Genomic DNA, 20,613 nt, shown 5'->3' on the forward strand with positions numbered 1-20,613 from the left:
TTCCATGACATTAGGACCAAGCCATGAATTTTGACGGTACAGGGCCATCCTCGCTACCTACGCTGGTTGCCAGACTTGATCAGCAGGATCACCTGTTGGGTCGGTTCGCTGTGGCGTTGCAAACCCTGCTTGAACGCACGGCTCATTTCGCTTCCGTTGCCGATGGGTCAGTTGTCGCTCCTGGGCCCGCTCCTACTGCCGCTCCGGTTGTTGCGCCAGAGTCTACCCCGACACCTGTTGCTGCGCCTGTGGTGTCTCGGGGTATGACCGGTTCTGCCCCCCTTCCACAGCGCTTTGGGGGAGAGCCAACTCAGTGCCGAGGTTTCCTTAACCAGGTGGGCATTTATTTCGAGTTGCTGCCACATGCCTTTCCTACTGAGAGATCAAAGGTGGGCTTCTTGATCTCGCTGCTCTCGGACAAGGCCTTGGCCTGGGCCAGCCCTTTATGGGAGAACAACAATCCGGTGGTTGCCGAGTTTTCCGGTTTTGTTGCTTCTCTTCGGAAGGTATTCGATGTGCCGGCTCGTGCTGCCTCTGCTGCGAAGCTCCTTATGTCCATCAGACAGGGTTCACGATCCGTAGCTGAATACGCCATTGAGTTTCGTACCCTGGCAGCAGAGGTGGGCTGGAATAATGAGGCTCTGGTCACTGCTTTCTCTCATGGTCTCTCGGATGCCTTGAAGGATGAGGTTGCAGCTAAGGACCTACCAGTGGAGCTCGAGTCTCTTATTTCTTTCCTGATTTTGATTGACACCAGACTCAGGGAGAGACCTTCCTTTAAGGAGAGCCTGCGGAGGTCTTCTAACAGATTGGCGCCTACGTTTGCTGTCCCACCCGTGCCTCCCTCTCCTCCCACGCCTCCTGGGGATGACTCGTCTGGGGGTGAACCCATGCAGCTGGGGTTTGCTCGCCTGTCCGAGGGGGAGAGGGTACTCCGGAGACGCGAGGGCCGATGCATGTACTGTGGTCTCGGTGGGCATTTTCGGTTGGCATGTCCGAACCGTCCGGGAAACGCTCGCACCTGAGATCCTGTCGGGGGCAGATCTTGGGTGGAGTCTCCTCGTCCCCGGTTTCCCGTGTTGACAAACCACTGATCACTGTTGTCCTCTCCTGGGTCGGGGGCTCGGTGACGACCCAGGCGTTGGTGGACTCTGGTGCTGGTGGTTTGTTCATTGATAGTGTGTTCGCTGCCGCCAATTCCATTCCTCTGCAGCCTCGAGGTTCCCCACTGGCTCTTGAGGCGATAGACGGCAGACCCCTTCTGCCGCCACACGTGACTCATGAGACCCTTCCAGTGGGGATAGCCATTGGTGCCGTTCACGGAGAGTCGGTCTGTCTCCAGGTGATTTCGTCTCCACACTACTCGGTGGTCTTGGGGTACCCCTGGCTCCAGAAGCATAATCCGACTTTCGATTGGAGATCGGCCGAGATCCTCTCGTGGTCACCGCAGTGTGGGGCTAGTTGCATCCATGGGCCTGTCAAGTTGCTGTGTACTTCCTCGGACTCTCTGTTGCCTCCTGAATACGAAGAGTACCGGGATGTATTCGATAAGGTGCGCGCGGTTGCCCTACCTCCGCACCGCCCATACGATTGTGCCATAGAGTTACAATCTGGTGCCGTTCCTCCTCGTGGCAAAGTCTATCCACTGTCGGTAGCGGAGAATGAGGCCATGGAGGAGTACGTGAGGAAGGCGCTTTCACGCGGACACATTCGCAAATCCTCGTCCCCGGCAGGGGCTGGATTTTTCTTTGTGAAAAAGAAGGGCAGTGAGTTGAGGCCTTGCATCGATTACAGGGGTCTCAATCGCATCACGATCAAGAACGCTTACCCGATACCCTTGATTTCCGAGCTGTTCGATCGCCTCAAAGGGGCCACGGTCTTTACCAAACTCGACCTGAGGGCGGCATATAACCTGGTAAGGATCAAGGCGGGCGATGAGTGGAAGACCGCGTTTAACACCAGGACCGGTCATTATGAATCCTTGGTTATGCCCTTTGGGTTGTGCAATGCGCCCGCAGTCTTCCAGGAATTCATCAACGATGTTTTCCGTGACCTGTTGCAGCAGTGTGTGGTGGTCTATTTGGATGACATCTTGGTATATTCTGAATCCATGGAGGCCCACATTCTGGATGTCAGACGAGTGTTGCAATGGTTACGAGAGAACAAGCTGTTCGGTAAGCTTGAGAAATGCGAATTTCACCGATCCCAGGTAACCTTCTTAGGTTACATCATTTCCGCTGAGGGGTTCTCCATGGATCCTGAGAAGGTTTCGGCTGTCTTACAGTGGCCCCAGCCCAGTGGTCTCCGTGCCCTGCAGCGCTTTTTGGGCTTCGCCAATTATTATCGGAAGTTCATCAGGGACTTTTCTATGCTAGCCAAGCCTCTCACGGATCTGACCAGGAAGGGCAGTAATTTCCAGGTCTGGCCGCTCGAGGCCATCCGAGCTTTTGAGGCTCTAAAGTCCGCCTTTGTGTCGGCTCCGATTCTGTCGCATCCCAACCCTGGGTTGCCCTTTGTCCTCGAGGTGGACGCGTCTGAGACGGGAGTAGGCGCCCTTTTGTCTCAGCGTAGAACACCAGAGGGTCCTCTGCTTCCTTGTGGGTTTTACTCCCGGAAACTGTCTTCCGCGGAGTGCAACTATCAGATTGGTGACAGGGAGTTATTGGCCATCGTGCAGGCCCTTAAAGAATGGAGGCACTTGCTCGAGGGTTCGGTGGTTCCGGTTCTCATCCTGACGGACCACAAGAATCTGACCTACCTTTCTGAGGCCAAGAGATTGACACCACGTCAGGCCAGATGGGCTCTGTTCTTGTCACGTTTTAATTACGTGGTCTCCTACTTACCCGGTTCCAAGAACATCAGAGCGGATGCCTTATCACGGCAGTACTCCGAGCTGTCCGGGGAGGAGACGATTCCGACTTCGGTCATACCTCCGAATCAGACCCTGGCCGCCATTCGCACCAGCCTGACCTCTCCCCTGGGTGAGCAGATTTTGGCGGCTCAATCTGGTGCTCCCTCTGGGAGACCCAACGGCAGGTGTTTTGTGCCTGAGGAGTTGCGCACTCGGTTCTTGCGAACCTACCATAACTCCAAGGCCGCGGGGCATCCTGGAAAGAATCAGCTGTCCTGGGCTGTTTCACGTCTGTTCTGGTGGCCTTCTCTACGTTCCGACATCGCCGCATATGTAGCGGCATGCTCCGTTTGTGCCCAGAGTAAGTCCCCTCGGCACCTTCCGTTGGGCCTTTTGCAACCCATAGCCACCGGGGAGCGCCCATGGTCACACCTGGGGATGGATTTCATTGTGGACCTCCCTGCATCCCGAGGCCATACGGTCATTCTCATGATTGTGGATCGGTTTTCCAAAATGTGCCACTGTGTTCCTCTCAAGAAGTTACCCTCTGCACAAGAGTTGGCCACGATTTTCGCCAGGGAGGTCTTCCGGTTGCACGGTTTGCCCAAGGAGATTGTGTCGGATCGGGGGAGTCAGTTTGTGTCCAGGTTCTGGCGCGCCTTTTGCTCCCAGTTGGGGATTCATCTCTCTTTCTCCTCGGCCTACCACCCTCAGTCCAATGGGGCCGCAGAATGATCCAATCAGGCCTTGGAGCAATTCCTTCGTTGCTATGTCTCCGATCACCAAGACAATTGGGTTGACCTCCTGCCTTGGGCTGAGTTTGCCAGGAACACGGCGGTGAACTCTTCCTCTGGGACGTCTCCCTTCATGGCCAATTATGGGTTCCAACCTGCCGTGTTACCGGAGGTATTCTCTCCCCAGGATATTCCGGCTGTGGAGGATCACCTTTCCGTCCTACGTGCTTCTTGGGTACAGATCCAGAGGTCCCTTAAGGTCTCTGCGCAGCGCCAGAGACTCCAGGCTGATCGCAGACGAGCGCCCGCTCCTTCCTACCAGGTCGGAGACCGTGTATGGTTGTCCACCCGCAACCTCAACCTTCGAGTGCCCACTCCCAAGCTGGCGCCTCGCTTTGTTGGTCCCTTCCGAGTGCTTCGCAGGGTAAACCCGGTAGCCTATGCCCTTGCGCTTCCTCCTGGCATGCGGATCTCCAACGTGTTTCATGTCTCCCTGTTGAAGCCATTGGTGTGTAATCGTTTCACTTCCTCGGTTCCTCGGCCCCGTCCGGTCCAAGTGGGCAATCGTGAGGAATATGAGGTGAGCAATATCCTGGACTCACGCCTGGTCCGCGGTCGGTTGCAGTTTTTGGTCCATTGGCGTGGTTATGGTCCAGAGGAGCGTTCCTGGGTTCCCTCCGCAGATGTCCATGCTCCTGCTTTGCTCCGAGCCTTCCACGCACGCTTCCCTCAGAAACCGTTCCTTACTCCGCGGAGGAGGGGCCCTTGAGGGGGAGGTACTGTCATGGTCTTACCTTCTTACTGTTCTCCTTCGTTTGACATGTGCTGGCGGCCATCTTGGTTTCTGGGTTTCTTGTAGCCTCCCACCCTGCGGCTTCTCCTTCCCACTGGGAGGAGCTGGATGCCTAGCTCATATATATAGGAGGTCTGTGGCTTCAGTTCCTTGCTTGGTCCTCCTGTGTTCACATGCTTCTAAGACTGCTGCTGCTTCTGGTTCCTGATCCTGGCCTCGTCTGACTACCCCGTTGGTTCCTGATCCTGGCTTCGTCTGACTACCCTGCTGGTTCCTGATCCAGGCTTCGTCTACTACCCTTCTGGTTCCTGACCTCTGTCTACGCAAGACCCTGCTTCGGTTAGCCATCCGTTTGGACTTTTGCTTACAGCTTGACTTTCAATAAAGCCTTCTTATTTCCACTTATCTCTTGTTGTACGTCTGGTTCATGGTTCCATGACATTCAGAAATTTCATCTCTATTTTCCATTAATTCTTGTGGAACACCTAAAGGGTTAACGATGTTTGTAAAATCAGTTTTTAATACCTTGAGGGTGTAGTTTCTTAGATGGGGTCACTTTTATGGAGTTTCTATGCTAGAGGTGCATCAGGGGGGCTTCAAATGGGATATGGTGTCAAAAAAACGAGTCCAGCAAAATCTGCCTTCCAAAAACCGTATGGCATTCCTTTCCTTCTGACTCCTGCTGTGTGCCCGTACAGCGGTTTACGACCACATATGGGGTGTTTCTGTAAACTACAGAGTCAGGGCCATAAATATTGAGTTTGGTTTGGCTGTTAACCCTTGCTTTGTAACTGGAAAAAAATTATTAAAATGGAAAATGCCTAAAAAGTGAAATTTTGAAATTGTATCTCTATTTTCCATTAATTCTTGTGGAACACCTAAAGGGTTAACAACCATTGTAAAATCAGTTTTGAATACCTTGAGGGGGGTAGTTTATAGAATGGGGTCATTTTTGGGTGGTTTCTATTATGTAAGCCTCGCAAAGTGACTTCAGACCTGAACTGGTCCCTAAAAATTGGGTTTTTGAAAATTTCTGAAAAATTTCAAGATTTGCTTCTAAATTTCTAAGCCTTGTAACATCCCAAAAAAATAAAATATTATTCCCAAAATGATCCAAACTTTTTTTGGAGGTATTACTATGTATTATAGGAGTTGAGAAATTGAAACTTGGAAATTTTCAATTTTTAAAAATATTTGGTTAAATTTGGTGTTTTTTTATAAATAAAAATGATTTTTTTTGACTTCATGCTACAAGTGTCATGAAGTACAATATGTGACAAAAAACATTCTCAGAATGGCCTTGATAAGTCAAAGCGTTTTAAAGTTATCAGCACTTAAAGTGACACTGGTGAGATTTGCGAAAAATCTGTAAGGTGAAATAGGGCCGAGTCCTTAAGGGGTTAAGTTCCCAGTCCTCCCCTAAATAGTAATGCGGTGCTTATAAATCAATCCATCAAAATACACTCACCTAAAGAATTATTAGGAACACCTGTTCTATTTCTCATTAATGCGATTATCTAGTCAACCAATCACATGGCAGTTGCTTCAATGCATGTAGGGTTGTGGTCCTGGTCAAGACAATCTCCTGAACTCCAAACTGAATGTCAGAACGGGAAAGAAAGGTGGGCTACGACAGCAGAAGACCCCACCGGGTACCACTCATCTCCACTACAAATAGGAAAAAGAGGCTACAATTTGCACAAGCTCACCAAAATTGGACTGTTGAAGACTGGAAAAATGTTGCCTGGTCTGATGAGTCTCGATTTCTGTTGAGACATTCAAATGGTCCGAATTTGACGCAAACAGAATGAGAACATGTATCCATCATGCCTTGTTACCACTGTGCAGGCTGGTGGTGGTGTAATGGTGTGGGGGATGTTTTCTGGGCACACTTTAGGCCCCTTAGTGCCAATTGGCCATCGTTTAAATGCCACAGGCTACCTGAGCATTGTTTCTGACCATGTCCATCCTTTCATGACCACCATGTACCCATCCTTGATGGCTACTTCCAGCAGGATAATGCACCATGTCACAAAGTTCGAATCATTTCAAATTGGTTTCTTGAACATGACAATGAGTTCACTATACTAAAATGACCCCCACAGTCACCAGATCTCAACCCAATAGAGCATCTTTGGGATGTGGTGGAACGGGAGCTTTGTGCCCTGGATGTGCATCCCTCAAATCTCCATCAACTGCAAGATGCTATCCTATCAATATAGTCCAACATCGTATTAGTATGGTGTTCCTAATAATTCTTTAGGTGAGTGTATGTGCAGCAAAAGCCAAAAGGTGGTCTTTCCATTCTAAACCCTGCAGCGTACCCAAGAAGCAGTTTAAGTTCACATTTATGGCATTTCTGTACCCAATAAGACCTGCATATTAATTCAAAGGGTGTGGTGAGTCTCAGATGGCAAGAGCTTGGCATAGCATAATGGGCAGTGAAATGCCATATCTGTGAAAAAATGGCAATTTTCATTTCACACCATCTCCTGCTCAATAATTTCAGCAAAATACTTATGGTGTCAAAATACTCCTTAATAAATACATTGAGTGGTGTAGTTTCCAAAATGGGGTCATGTACTGTATAAGGGATGTGCACTTTACTGGTACCTCAGGTGCTCTGCAAATGTTGCCCCTTCCCTTCGGAATCCTGCCATGTGCCCATACAGCATCTTATTTCCACATTTATGGTATCTGCATACCCAGTAGAACCCAACTGTCTATTAAAGTAGTGCAGTGTGAGTCTCTGATGGCAACAGCTGGGCACAACATATTGGGCACTAAAACGCAATATCTTTGGAAAACATACAATTTGCATGTTAGCACTGTCTGCTACGCATTAATTTCTGAAAAATACCTGCCGTGTTAAAATGCTTACTCCACCCCTTAATAACTTGATGGGCAGAGTTTCCAAAATGGGATCACTTATAGGGGGTTATTTTTATTATTTCCCCCCAGAATCTCTCTACCTAACCCCTTTTGTACGTCCAGGCAAAAGATTAGGGCCACATAATAAAAGGGCTTGGTATTTAAATTGTCATATGCTTGGAACAACATATTAGAAACTGAAATGGCATATTTGTGTAAAAATTATAATTTTCACTTTGCATCACCTGCTGTGAATTCATTTTTGCAAAACACCCTTTGGTAAATTCTGAGAGGAATGTGATTTCTAAAATTGAGTCACTTTTTGTGATTTATGTACTGGCATCTCCAGTTTGCAGGAAGAGGAGGTGTCAATCACTAGGTGCATTGGTACTAAGAGCTATTGTGTTGATGTGATGTTGAGCATTGTGGCACTGAGACGCTGTTTCACAGGGTAGAAGTGCACCTATAAGAGACAGCTTTGGTGTGAGGAATGTGTCTGAGAGTGTTAGGTATTCTGCATATTTGTACAAACACAGCTGTGGGTGGCCAGCATGGGTGGGTTGGGAACTCGAAGTAAGGCCTCATGCACACGATTGTTTTTTTTTTTTTTAAGGTCCGCAAAAACGGGGTCCATTTTTTCTTCCGTGGGTCTTCCTTGATTTTTGGAGGAACCACGGACATGAAGAAAAAATCGTTTTGGTGTCCGCCTGGCCGTGCGGACCCAAACGGATCCGTCCTGACTTACAATGCAAGTCAATGGGGACGGATCCGTTTGACGTTGACACAATATGGTGCAATTGCAAACGGATCCGTCCCCCATTGACTTTCAATGTAAAGTCAGGAGTCCCTATTATACCATCGGATCTGAGTTTTCTCCAATCCGATGGTATATTTTAACTTGAAGCGTCCCCATCACCATGGGAACGCCTCTATGTTAGAATATACTGTCGGATATGAGTTAGATCGTGAAACTCAGATCCGACAGTATATTCTAACACAGAGGCGTTTCCATGGTGATGGGGACGCTTTAAGTTAGAATATACTAAGAACTGTGTACATGACTGCCCCCTGCTGCCTGGCAGCACCCGATCTCTTACAGGGGGCTGTGATCAGCACAATTAACCCCTCAGGTGCCGCACCTGAGGGGGGTTAATTGTGCGTATCATAGTCCCCTGTAAGAGATCAGGGGCTGCCAGGCAGCAGGGGGCAGACCCCCCTCCCTCCCCAGTTTTAATTTCATTGGTAGTCAGTGCAGCCCCCCCTCCCTCCCTCTATTGTATTAGTTTCATTGGTGGCCAGTGTGCGGCCTCCCCTCTCCCCCCCCCCCGATCATTGGTGGCAGCGGAGAGTTCCGATCGGAGTCCCAGTTTAATCGCTGGGGCTCCGATCGGTAACCGTGGCAACCAGGACGCTACTGCAGTCCTGGTTGCCATGGTTGCTTAGCAATATTAGAAGCATCATACTTACCTGCTGCGCTGTCTGTGACCGGCCGGGAGCTCCTCCTACTGGTAAGTGACAGGTCTGTGCGGCGCATTGCTTAATGAGAGGGAGGGGGGGGGCTGCACACTGGCCACCAATGAAATTAATACAATAGAGGGAGGGGGGGCCGGGGGGGGCCGCACTGGCCACCAATGAAATTAAAACTGGGGAGGGAGGGGGGTCTGCTGCCTGGCAGCCCCTGATCTCTTATAGGGGGCTATGATATGTACAATTAACCTAGTCAAGAGAAGAAACGAAAATTGGATGTAGAATAATGTGACTAGCACATTATTCTACATTCAATTTTTGTTTCTTCTCTTGACCGGGAAGGTCAACACGTGACTAGAGCACCTATCCATACCTCCAGTTGGGTGAGCCTCTATTCCTTCCTCTTTCTACAATATATTTTTGACCACCCATTTAGAGATCAGCTCCCCAGCTGCAGAGTATGGACATTTGGAACGAGTACCAATCACATTATTCTACATTCAATAAGTAATAATAGGTTCACTTGTATTCCTATTATCAGGTAGTGGCAGTTATCAATAGAGTGATTCTTCTAATGCTAATACTTTACAGGCAAGGATCCTGGTGGTAATCCTAAATTCACTCTTTACAGCACTCTGGCACTAAAGATGCTATTAACTATTTATTTAGGAGTTATCCTTTAAGGGCGTTCCCTTCATGGCAGGCAGACACATCTGCTTCATTCTTTGGCAGGAAACTCTTCTAGGGAGGTTTTTGGTTTTTACTACTACCCGGAAGGTTTAGTTAGTGATAAAGACAATTCTGCGCATCACTTATCCATTTGTGTCCAGATACTTGGAAAGCTACTCCTGGTCACTTGTGCTGATGAGGTCCATAAGCTATAGTTAGCTGTTACCCTCACTAGTCTCTCTGCATCTTGGTGTATAGACTTACTGCCTGGTGCTTGGTTTCTGTAGTTATCTTCTCCAGGCTTGATCAGGGCCCAGAGGAAAGGAACACAGCTACATGATGACTTTAGCTTGTCTCTCTCCTCCATGAACTTGCTTCTCTCCTTTCACACTCCAACTTCAACTCCAACTAACTCTCTTAGCTAGACCCCCCCCCCCCTATATATATTATGTGCACCACATAGGGGCAAATGGATGTAAATGAAATTGCCAGCCAGATGATAGAGAATACCATAAAATGCTAATAAACACATGTATGTATATATATATATATATATATTAAGAATGATGCTTGAAGTGTCCTGTTTACACACATATGTGGGACACTGCACACTACCGTGTGGCCATGCTGGGCTCTAGTTAACTAATAAAGACCGCACTCTTTAGTGTTAATAGCCACATGGCACTTTTAATACTGTGCAGTTCTCACCTATGCAGATTAATTAAACAATGTGGGTCTTCATTAGTTTAATTATACTGTACGGCCACGCGATACTAAACCTCAGTGTCGTCACAATGCGACTACAACACGCCATGTGGTTCTGCAGCAGGGCTGTTGGCCTCTTCACATACTCAGCGCAGGCTGTAGGCAGCCCTGCTGTGCTGCATTTATAATGAATAATGTGTATTGCAGTGACCCTGAGGCCGGGCGCCAAAAACCCACTGCATAGTAATGACCATTGGCCCCTTGGGAATCTTCCCGTAGGTTACATTGCCAATTCACACCTGACAGTCAAAGGTTAATTTTGCTGAAGCAACCCTGTAAAACAGGTCTAGGCAAGGTAAGGTGTGGCAGAGAGTAGGGTTACAGCCATTCACAGATGGTACATGCAAGAGCCAACAGCCATCTTGGGTACAACCTAACCATCTAGGGTACTACTGGTCTGGGCCCTGGTAGGAGACTACTATATACAGACATTTGGTGTTACAAAGCTATTCAAACGTGTTTACCCACTAAGCATGAGTCACCAAACATATTTTATCATTTAATGTATTGTATCATATTGTATCATTTAGCGCAGGCATGCTCAATCTGCAGCCCTCCAGCTGTTGCAAAACTACAACTCCCAGTATGCCCAAACAGCCTATAGCTATCAGCCTACAGCAGGGCATTGTGGGAGTTATAGTTTTACAACAGCTGGAGGGCCGCAGGTTGAGCATGCCTGATTTAGCATATTGTATTGATGATGCACCTCTGCATGAGAAAAGTAATAAAGCAATTTGTTGAGCAAGAAATGGCTGTAACATTCCAGCAGGTTGCACCCCCCCCCCCCCTTAGTCCTGTCCACAAAGAGCTTACAATCTAATGTATTAATGTAATGTACATCTATACGTACATAGTATAGGAGTCCACTTGATTGATGCACTGAACCATATTACCAGTCTGTACAACTTTCAAGTTGTACCTGGCTTCCTTAGAAGTGTATAGGGTCCTACTACTCCTCCATCTGCCTTAGATATCATTGATTTATTTTTATTTTGTGTGATTCTGTATGAATCCAGCAGGCACATACTGCATTGTGCTATCCTCTGTTGGATGTCGTATGAGGGAGATATTCTTCCCTTGAAGCAGTGAGTAGTACCTACAGTTTCCTAAGTGCTGTTGAACAAGCAGTGTGCTCATGGCTCTACTTTATAGATGAGGCTTAAAGGGATGTGCCAGAATATTAATATTGATGGCCTGTCCTCAGGAGAGTCCATTCATATCTGTTTTGCAAATACTTCTTTAAAATCCATGCAGGTATTGTCTTGACATTGTCTTATATTGTCACCTGAGTTTGTCTGCAGATATTTGCGGATGTTTGAAGTATTGCTGCAGATATTGTCCGAGTTGTAGGGCGAAAGTTCTCCTCTAAAACCTAATAACCTAACACAAAAGCCTCTGAAACATTTTTATTTCATATAGTTTATTCTATTATAACCGTAACTTTTAGTCCATAAGGTCAGGTATGAGAAACAGATCAATTACTTTCTGTGGCTAAAGACTTTTTGCCACTGTACATGAAAAATACCTTAATCCAACTAAATTGCATTTCTCAACAACACCCATCATTGAAAATGACAACAGAGACAGGAAATCAGTAGGTAATACATGGTAAATGACAAATGATTATAGGTAAAGAATGAAGCTATTTAGTCACACGTTTAACAAGTCTTGGATGTGAAGAGACAGCTCCAGCTTGTAATATATTGATTTATAATCACTGGTTGGCACTTGCTCACTCTTTTTACGTTATATTTTGTAGCGCAGATGAAAGATTTGATGCTACATTTCATACTAATGTACTAGTGAACTCATCTGGATATTGCCAGTATTTACCACCAGGTAAGAGGACATTTTATATTTTTTGCCTTGATTATTCCATGTTGTGTCCTTTTCTTCTGTATGTTACCCGTTTATATTGTATGACTGTATTTTAGCAAAATGTGACAGTAGTGAACATTTATTGCCTTTAGCTGCAATTGTAAACTTTGCACTGGGTCTCTTGTTCTCTTTATGCCTTTCATCATAGATGCATTACAGTTGGTTGGAATAACCTTTACTCAATATGATTAGAATATAATCATTCATTACCATGTAATATACCGGTATTTTGTCGGCTGGTTTTAAACACCTTAAAGGGGTTTTCCGAGATTTTAATACTGATGACTAGAGATGAGAGAATTTTTCCAAAATTCGATTCGCCGGTTCGCCGAATTTTTCAGGAAAAATGTGGTTCTATCCGAATATATTTGCGGCGAATTACATATGCTAAAAAACGGCTATTGCCTGGCTGCTGAGATCCTTTATAGTGGTGTAGAACACTGTGCCTTGCAGTAACACGCATAGAGAGTCTGTTTTGGTAGTGAAATAATACTGTGAGTCCGTATGACATGCAGATGACAAGTGTCGCTCTTAGAAACACTGCAGACTTCACTTATTAAGGCAGTCATGGGGCCAAAACTGACTAAATAACTCAAGTATGAACTCAGCCTTACAGGTCGATGTTAGCTCCAAGAAGAAACGCACTCCTTTTACACCATCGCCAGCTGATTCCACATAGATGTCTACAGAGCATGTTCTATTAAATGCGTATAGATTTAGAGCCCCCGGACAGAGTGGAGAGGGTGTCAGCAGTAATTTTGTGTTGACGTCATTGATTATTTTGCCCTTCTTCTGATCCGTCAGAACAATAACCCCCAAAAAACAGCATTTGCTCAATAATCCATCAGTATTGTTAATGCCAAAACAAACAGGAGTGGATCTAAAACAGAGATGACACATTAATGGAATATTTGCATGTCTTCTGTGTTTTGTACCCACTCCTGCTTTTGGCTACCAAATCATAAGCCAGGTCTGAAGGGACCATACAGGCCTTACCGCTGATACACAGACAGGATCCGTTGTGCTTCTCATTTTTCCTTCCTTCTGACAAATGAAAAGAAAGGTCAAATAAATCATGATATCAGCCAGGCCAAAAGCCAAAATAGTGGCCCAATCATGAAGTGGGGAGGGTGAGAACAGCATGGACCTATGACATAGTGGTGAGGTGTAAACAGCATGAGGAGACCATAGAGTGGCACGACGACGAGAGATTGTGGAGGTGGCAGCAGCATGAGGAGGCCACAGAGTGGCACAATGACAGAGTCTCATGGTGACGGCAGCATCAGGAGGCAACAGAGTAGCACACTGACAGAGTCTGGAGTTGGCAGCAGTATGAGGAGGCCACTGAGTGGCACAATGACCAAGTCTGGAGTTGGCAGCAGTATGAGGAGGCCACTAAGTGGTAGATTGACCAAGTCTAGAGTTGGCAGCAGTATGAGGAGGTTACCGAGTGACACAATGGCAGAGTCTGGAGGTGGCAGCAGCAACAGGAGGAGGCCACGAGTGGCACAATGACCGAGTCTGGAGGTAGCAGCATTATAAAGGAGGCCACCGAGTCTGGAGGTGGTGGCAGCATCAGGAGGCCACAGAGTAGCATGACGACGAGAGATTGTTGAGGTGGCAACAGCATTAGGAGGCAACAAAGTGGCACAAAGACAAAGTGTGGAGGTGTCAGCAGCATGTGGAGGACAGAGTAGCATGACAACGAGAGATTGTGGAGGTGGCAGAAGCATGTGGAGGCCACCGAATGGCACACTGACAAAGTCTGGACTTGGCAGCAGTATGAGGAGGCCACTGAGTGGCACAATGACCGAGTCAGGAGGTGGCAACAGCAGCAGCATCAAGATACCACAGAGTGGCAAGGTGACATAGTGTGAAGATGGCAGTAGCAGCATCAAAAGGATACAACAGAGAGGCAAGGTGACATAGTGTGGAGATGGCAGCAGCAGCATCAGGATACCACAGAGTGGCAAAGTGACATAGTGTGGAGATGGCAGTAGCAGCAGCAGCATCAGGATACCACAGAGTGGCAAGGTGACCAAGTGTGGAGATGGCAGTAGCAGCAAAAGCATCAGGATACCACATAGTGTGGAGCTAGCATCAGCAGCATCAGGTAGATACCACAGAGTGGCAAGGTGACCATGTGTGGAGATGGCAGTAGCAGCAGGATACCACAGAGTGGCAAGGTGACATAGTGTGGAGATGGCAGTAGCAGCATCAGCATCAGGAGAATACCACAGAGAGACAAGGTGACCAAGTGTGGAGATGGCAGTAGCAGCAGCATCAAGATACAACAGAGTGGCAAGGTGACATAGTGTGGAAAAGGCAGTAGCAGCATCAGTAGCATCAGGAGGATACCACAGAGTGGCAAGGTGACATAGTGTGGAGATGGCAGTAGCAGCATCAAGATACCACAGAGTGGCAAGGTGACCAAGTGTGGAGATGGCAGTAGCGGCAGCAGAATCAGGAGGATACCACAAAGTGGCAAGGTGACATAGTGTGGAGATGGCAGCAGCAGCAGCATCTGGATACCACAAAGTGGAAAGGTGACATAGTGTGGAGATGCCAGTAGCAGCAGCAGCATCAGGAGATCACAAAGTAGCAAGCTGACATAGTGTGGAGATGGCAGTAGCAACAGCAGCAGTATCAAGATACCACAGAGTGGCAAGGTGACATAGTGTGGAGATGGCAGTAGCAGCATCAGTAGCATCAGGAGGATACCACAGAGTAGCAAGGTGACATAGTGTGGAGATGGCAGCAGCAGCATCTGGAGACCACAACGTGGCAAGGTGACATAGCATGGAGATGTCAGTAGCAGCAGTAGCAGCATCATTATACCACAGAGTGGCAAGGTGACATAGTGTGGAGATGGTAGTAGCAGCAGCATCAAGATACCATAGAGTAGCAAGGTAATATAGTGTGGAGATGGAAGTAGCAGCAGCAGCAGCATCAAGATACAACAGAGTGGCAAAGTGACATAGTGTAGAGATTGCAGTAGCAGCAACAGCAGCATCAGGACACCACAGAGTGGCAAGGTGACATAGCATGGAGATGGCAGGAGCAGCAGCAGCAGCAGCATCAGGAGGATACCAAAGAATGGCAAGGTGATATAGTGTGGCAATGGCAGTAGCAGCAGCAGCATCAAGATACCATGGAGTGGCAAGGCGACATAGTGTCACCGCCACTTCTGTGAGAAGGTCTGTTAGATGTTCTTCTCTACCTGCATGAAGTTCTTTGTTATGGTTTCACTTTGTCATCTCCTTTCCTTCTCCCAGCTGTCAGCTATTTACACTAAATGTCTCCCTTTATATTCCCTCCCATACTGCCTCACTTTGCGGTTTATACTTCTTCATGGATTGTGTTCACTGCTGGAGGCTGCTTCCTAAGATAAGTCTGTTTCCGTTATTTGTGTTTCCATGCTGGCTTGATTCTAGGTGACCCAGACTCCGTCCGTATTAAGTGCAGGGAGCCGGTGGTCGTGTCCCCTCACTATTATAGGGTTTTCAGGTGTCACATTTTATGCATTTCATGCAATTGTTTACCATAAAGACCTTTGCATGGGCATAGCAGTGAGGGAGAGCTCTAGGGGTTTTATAGGGCTCACCCATATGCTCCTTAGTTTGGGATCAAGCCAGTCGGATGTTTATTTATAAGTTCCAGCTTTCTGCAACACCATCCGTGACACATAGTGTGGAGATGGCAATAGCAGCAGCAGCAGCATCAAGATACCACAGAGTGGCAAGGTGACATAGTGTGGAGATGGCGGTAGCAGCAGCAGCAGCAAGATACAACAGAGTGGCAAGGTGACATTGTGTGGAGGTATCAGTAGCAGCAGCAGCATCAGGATACCACAGAGTGGCAAGGTGACATAGCATGGAGATGGCAGGAGCAGCAGCAGCATCAGGAGGATACCACAGAGTGGCAAGGTGACATACTGTGGAGATGGCAGTAGCAGCTGAAGCATCAGGATACCACATATGGTGACGCTGCATATGTTGACGCAGGGCTGTGGTGCCAACATAGGCATTCTGGCCATGTTTCACCTTCAGCCTACATATTCTACATATGGCCATGTTAACCTCCTCTGGCGGCTTAACAAAAAACTGCCACAACGCAGAGTAGGCGATTTTCGCCCTAACAGTCCGCACTTACTGACTGCTACCACCACTGCTTCCGCGAACCCCTGCACCACTTCTTCTCAGGCAGGTAGGCTGCTGCAAAGCAGGTGGTCTCCCCAGGCACGTTAGGCTCCCGACCTCCCACTGCTGCCACCCTGCTGACTTCCAGCCATGTTTTTCAACAAATATATAACCGCCGACGTGAACTGAGAATATATTTTTCTTTTTGTACTGCAATAGACCACTAAATGCTTTCAACACAAATAACCGCCGACGTGAACTGCAAATGTATTTTTCTTTTTGTACTGAAATAGGCCTGTCACGGATCAGCAGATATGAACCCACTGTGCTACCGACTGGCTGTACCCTGGAGGGGTGTGACTAAGCAACTACCTGGTCTTCGCTAGAGCCTCTGATGGTGAGGATAGTATTGAGCGCGAATATTCGAATCATGGATTTTAATCGCGAATATCGGCACTTTGACAATTCGTGAAAATTTAAAATATAGCGCTATATATTCGTAAATTTGAATATTCGTTTTTTTTTTTTTCAACAGTACACATGCTCCCTCCCTGCTTCTAGCTTCTGGTCCAATTAGAATGCTGCAAGAGCTTAGCAACTTCCCTAGCAACCAATAGGAAAGTTGCCTACCCCTTACTATATAAGAGAAACTCCCCACAGCCATTTTGTGCTATTTCATGCAGTTGTGAGAGAAAGAGGAGTGTGATCTTTGTGCTGTGCTGAATTCCTGTGATTTCTGATACCTCATATATATAATCCAGATAGTGTTAGATAGTGTAGGTCAGTGAGTGAATAGTGTAGCTGATAGGTTCCAGTGTAGGGTGTTAGGGACATTATATAGTTAGCTCATATATATAATCCAGATAGTTAGTGGTAGATAGTCAGTGTAGGTTTGCCATCCATTGTGGCGCCCCCACTGTGGCGCGTAGAAAACATCTCAGGTGGGATCTGCTTGTCATGCCAGTAATGTTGGAAACCATCAGGACCATCAAGGTTAAATTTTTTCTCATCAGAGAATAAAACTTTCTTCCACCTTTGAATGTCCCATGTTTGGCGCTCTCTTGCAAAGTCCAAACGAGCAGTTCTGTGGCGTTCAAGGAGACAAGGTCTTTGAAGAAGTTTTTTGTTTTTGAAGCCCTTCAGTCTCAGATGCCGTCTGATTGTTATGGGGCTGCAGTCAACACCAGTAAGGGCCTTAATTTGGGTCGAGGATCGTACAATGTCTTGACGGACAGCCAATTGGATCCTCCGGCTCAGTGCTGATTACATTTTTTGGGGTCTTCCACTTGACTTTTTTGTTCCATAACCCTCAGGATCATTTAAGAAATTCCAAATGACTGTCTTACTGCGTCCCACCTCAGCAGCAATGGCTGTGAGAGACCCTGCTTATGGAGTTCAACAACCCGACCACGTTAAAAAAAGGGAGAGTTATTTTGCCTTTGCCATCACAACGTGTGACTACCTGACAGAAAATGACAATAAATCCACATCTTTGCACAGATTTGGCCTTTTAAATGCATGTGGTCCTAAAATTTGGATCAGCTGAAAAACAGCCTGTTTCAGTTTATTCGTTATTTTCAATTAATTGAAAGCTCAAAAAATGTTTTGTTTCACTCTCATTTCTTCTTGTTGCATGTTGAAGCTCTACTTTAAACCTTGTTAAGATCCAACAATGTAAAATATGTTTTTTTTGCCATTATTCAAGTGGTCTTAAACTTTTGATCAGGACTGTAATAGCAGTGTGTTTAAAAAAGTGAATAAAGCTCAAAATCCTTCTAATAGCTTTTATTTCCATACACACAAATAAATTGGGAACACTACACATTCTATTCCAAATCAAAACATGAAGAAAAATATATCAAATTTGTTTTGTTCCTCTATAAAAATTGAAGAAAAGTGAATATTAGACTCTATTCTTTTTTACAAACTCAAACATTCACTATATAAACTGAAATACGTTTGAAGATTTTGCTTTCCTTTGAATCACTTAACTAATATTTAGTTGTATAACCACTGTTTCTGAGAACTGCTGTACATCTGTGTTGCATGGAGTCAACCCACTTCTGGCACCTGTGAACAGGTATTCCAGCCTAGGATGATTGGACTACATTCCAAGGTTCTTCACTATTTCTTGGTTTTGCCTCAGAAACTGCATTTGTGATGTCACCCCACAATTTTTTTATTGGATTAAGATCCGGGGATTAGACTGGCCACTACATAACGTCAATCTGGAACCAAGATGTTGCACGTTTACTGGTGTGTTTGGGGTTGTTGTCTTGTTGGAACACCCATTTCAAGGGCATTTCCTCTTCAGCATAAGGCAGCATGACCTCTTCAAGCATTCTGATGTATTTAAACTGATCCATGATCCCTGGTATGCGATAAATAGGCCCAACACCCTAGTATGAGAAACATTCCCATATCATGATGCTTGTGCATCCATGTTTTACTGTCTTCACAGTGTACTGTGGCTTGAATTCAGTGTTTGGGGGTCATCTGACAAACTGTCTCCGGCCACTAGACTCAAAAAGAACAATCTTACTTTCATCAGTCTGTTTAGGCCAGTCAATGTGCTCTTTGGCAAATTGTAACCTCTTCAGCACATGTCTTTTTTTTTCAACAGTGGGAATTTGCAGGGGCTTCTTGCAGATAGCTTGGCTTCACATAGGTGTCTTCTAATTGTAACAGTACTTACAGGTAACTTTAGACCTTCTCTGATCTTCCTGGATCTGATTGTTGGCTGAGTCCTTGCCATTTTGGCTATTCTTCTATCCATTCGAATGGTAGTTTTTCACTTTCTTCCACGTCTTTCAGGTTTTGGTTGCCATTTTAAAGCATTTGCAATCATTTTAGCTGAGCAGCCTATCATTTTATGCACTTCTTTATATGTTTTCCTCTCTCCAATCAACTTTTTAATCAAGGTATGCTGTACTTCTGAACAATGTCTTCGTAATTTCAGAGAGAAATGCACTGTAACCATCATGTACATTTTCTGCCTTCCTTCCCTAAATAATGGCAATAATTGTCACCTGTTTTTCAAAGAATGAATGACCTCACTCATTGAACTCCACACTGCTATTATTTTGAACATGACCCTTTCAATAAGTGATTGAATTACAGAGAATCAGCAGCATGCATGTCATGACTATTGGGTCTATTGGGTTTCTATTACTCTACTACATCTGCTAATAAATTATTTTCATGTAGAAATATTATTTCTACCAAAAACAGTGATTGATCCGGTTAGTGATGTCTGACTGCTATTATTTTGAACACAACTGTACATTACAGAGTGTTGGCGAGAGATACAAAAGTAATGTAAGCATTGTACCTGGGCATTTTTAGTGACAGATCTCTCTGATCCGCTCCAAATTCATCCTCTTCAAATTCGACAATCTTTTTAATATGGCCATCCTCGGTGATTGCTCTTAAACTTCCTCTTGAGCTCGGAACAGATATCACGCACAATGGTCTGCTTCTCAGCGTGGACCCGGGTCCGGTCATAGCCCCGCAACATGCAATGCAGGATAAAGATGCAAGCATATAATCCCAATTTTTTTTAAATACAAGTATTGTAAATAATGTCCTCAGCAAAACATCAAAAAGTATTTTGTCTTTGAAGGGCATATATTAGATTTAATGTTACCGTTATAAGATCAGATTGTATTGTGATTGTATGTGTGTGGGTTCTGAGCAATTGGATATTGGCCAGCTGAGCAGAGATGTACCTGTCTAGTGAAGTGACGGTACAGTATGGGGTGTACAGCTGGTTCGCCTCCCTGTGGTACACCCTGGGTAACTCAAAATGAACCAGCAAATACTGGCGGTAAGACAAAGAAAGCTTCTCCTGAGTCCTGACCAACAGGACACAAGCTCTAATCTATAGACTGTGTTTGTGTGTGTGTGTGTGTGTGTGTGTGTGGATGTATATAGTGTGCGGCAGGAAAATGGATGTGCAATGTGCATGTGAGAGATATTTCTATGAATGTCCATACGTATGCTACATACATAGTGCTGTGATGTTACAACAATACTTAGTGCACCAATCAGTAATATCTACTTAGACGTGATAAGAAGTGAAGTTATGTGTATCACGAAAAAAACATTTTGATCATAAGTGGCGATTTTCGCAATCACAAATATTTTATAACACTCTATCTGCATATAAATCTATTGGTCTGACATGCATGTAAAATGTAATCAAATACACTGGTGTGATGTGAAATTACTTACAGTGATCAGGAGTTCTTCCTCACTGTCTCGAAAATTGCTTCCGACCATCTTTTCCAATCGCCTCAAACTTCGGGTAGTTCAAAAACAGTTGCTAAGCCACGCTCCTTTTTGCTCATGCGCATTAACTAAATTTTACATTGAGATTTTAGTAATGAAAAAAATGCAAAGATAGCGAATTTGCGAATTCACGAATATATGATGAATATTCGCCCA

The 20,613-nt window shown here is 45.8% G+C and overlaps 1 protein-coding gene across 1 annotated transcript in view; it reads left to right on the top strand.

Annotated features, from left to right (window-relative positions):
* LOC122929662 (neuronal acetylcholine receptor subunit alpha-7) overlaps positions 1-20,613 on the top strand; it is a 401,783-nt gene that overhangs the window by 322,912 nt on the left and 58,258 nt on the right. The window contains exon 5 of the mRNA XM_044283296.1: positions 11,910-11,989. Within this exon, the coding sequence (XP_044139231.1) occupies positions 11,910-11,989 (80 nt within the window). The remainder of the gene's footprint in view (positions 1-11,909; positions 11,990-20,613) is intronic.

The sequence above is a fragment of the Bufo gargarizans genome, chromosome 2, assembly GCF_014858855.1.
Source record: "Bufo gargarizans isolate SCDJY-AF-19 chromosome 2, ASM1485885v1, whole genome shotgun sequence".
Taxonomy (NCBI): Eukaryota; Metazoa; Chordata; class Amphibia; order Anura; family Bufonidae; genus Bufo; species Bufo gargarizans.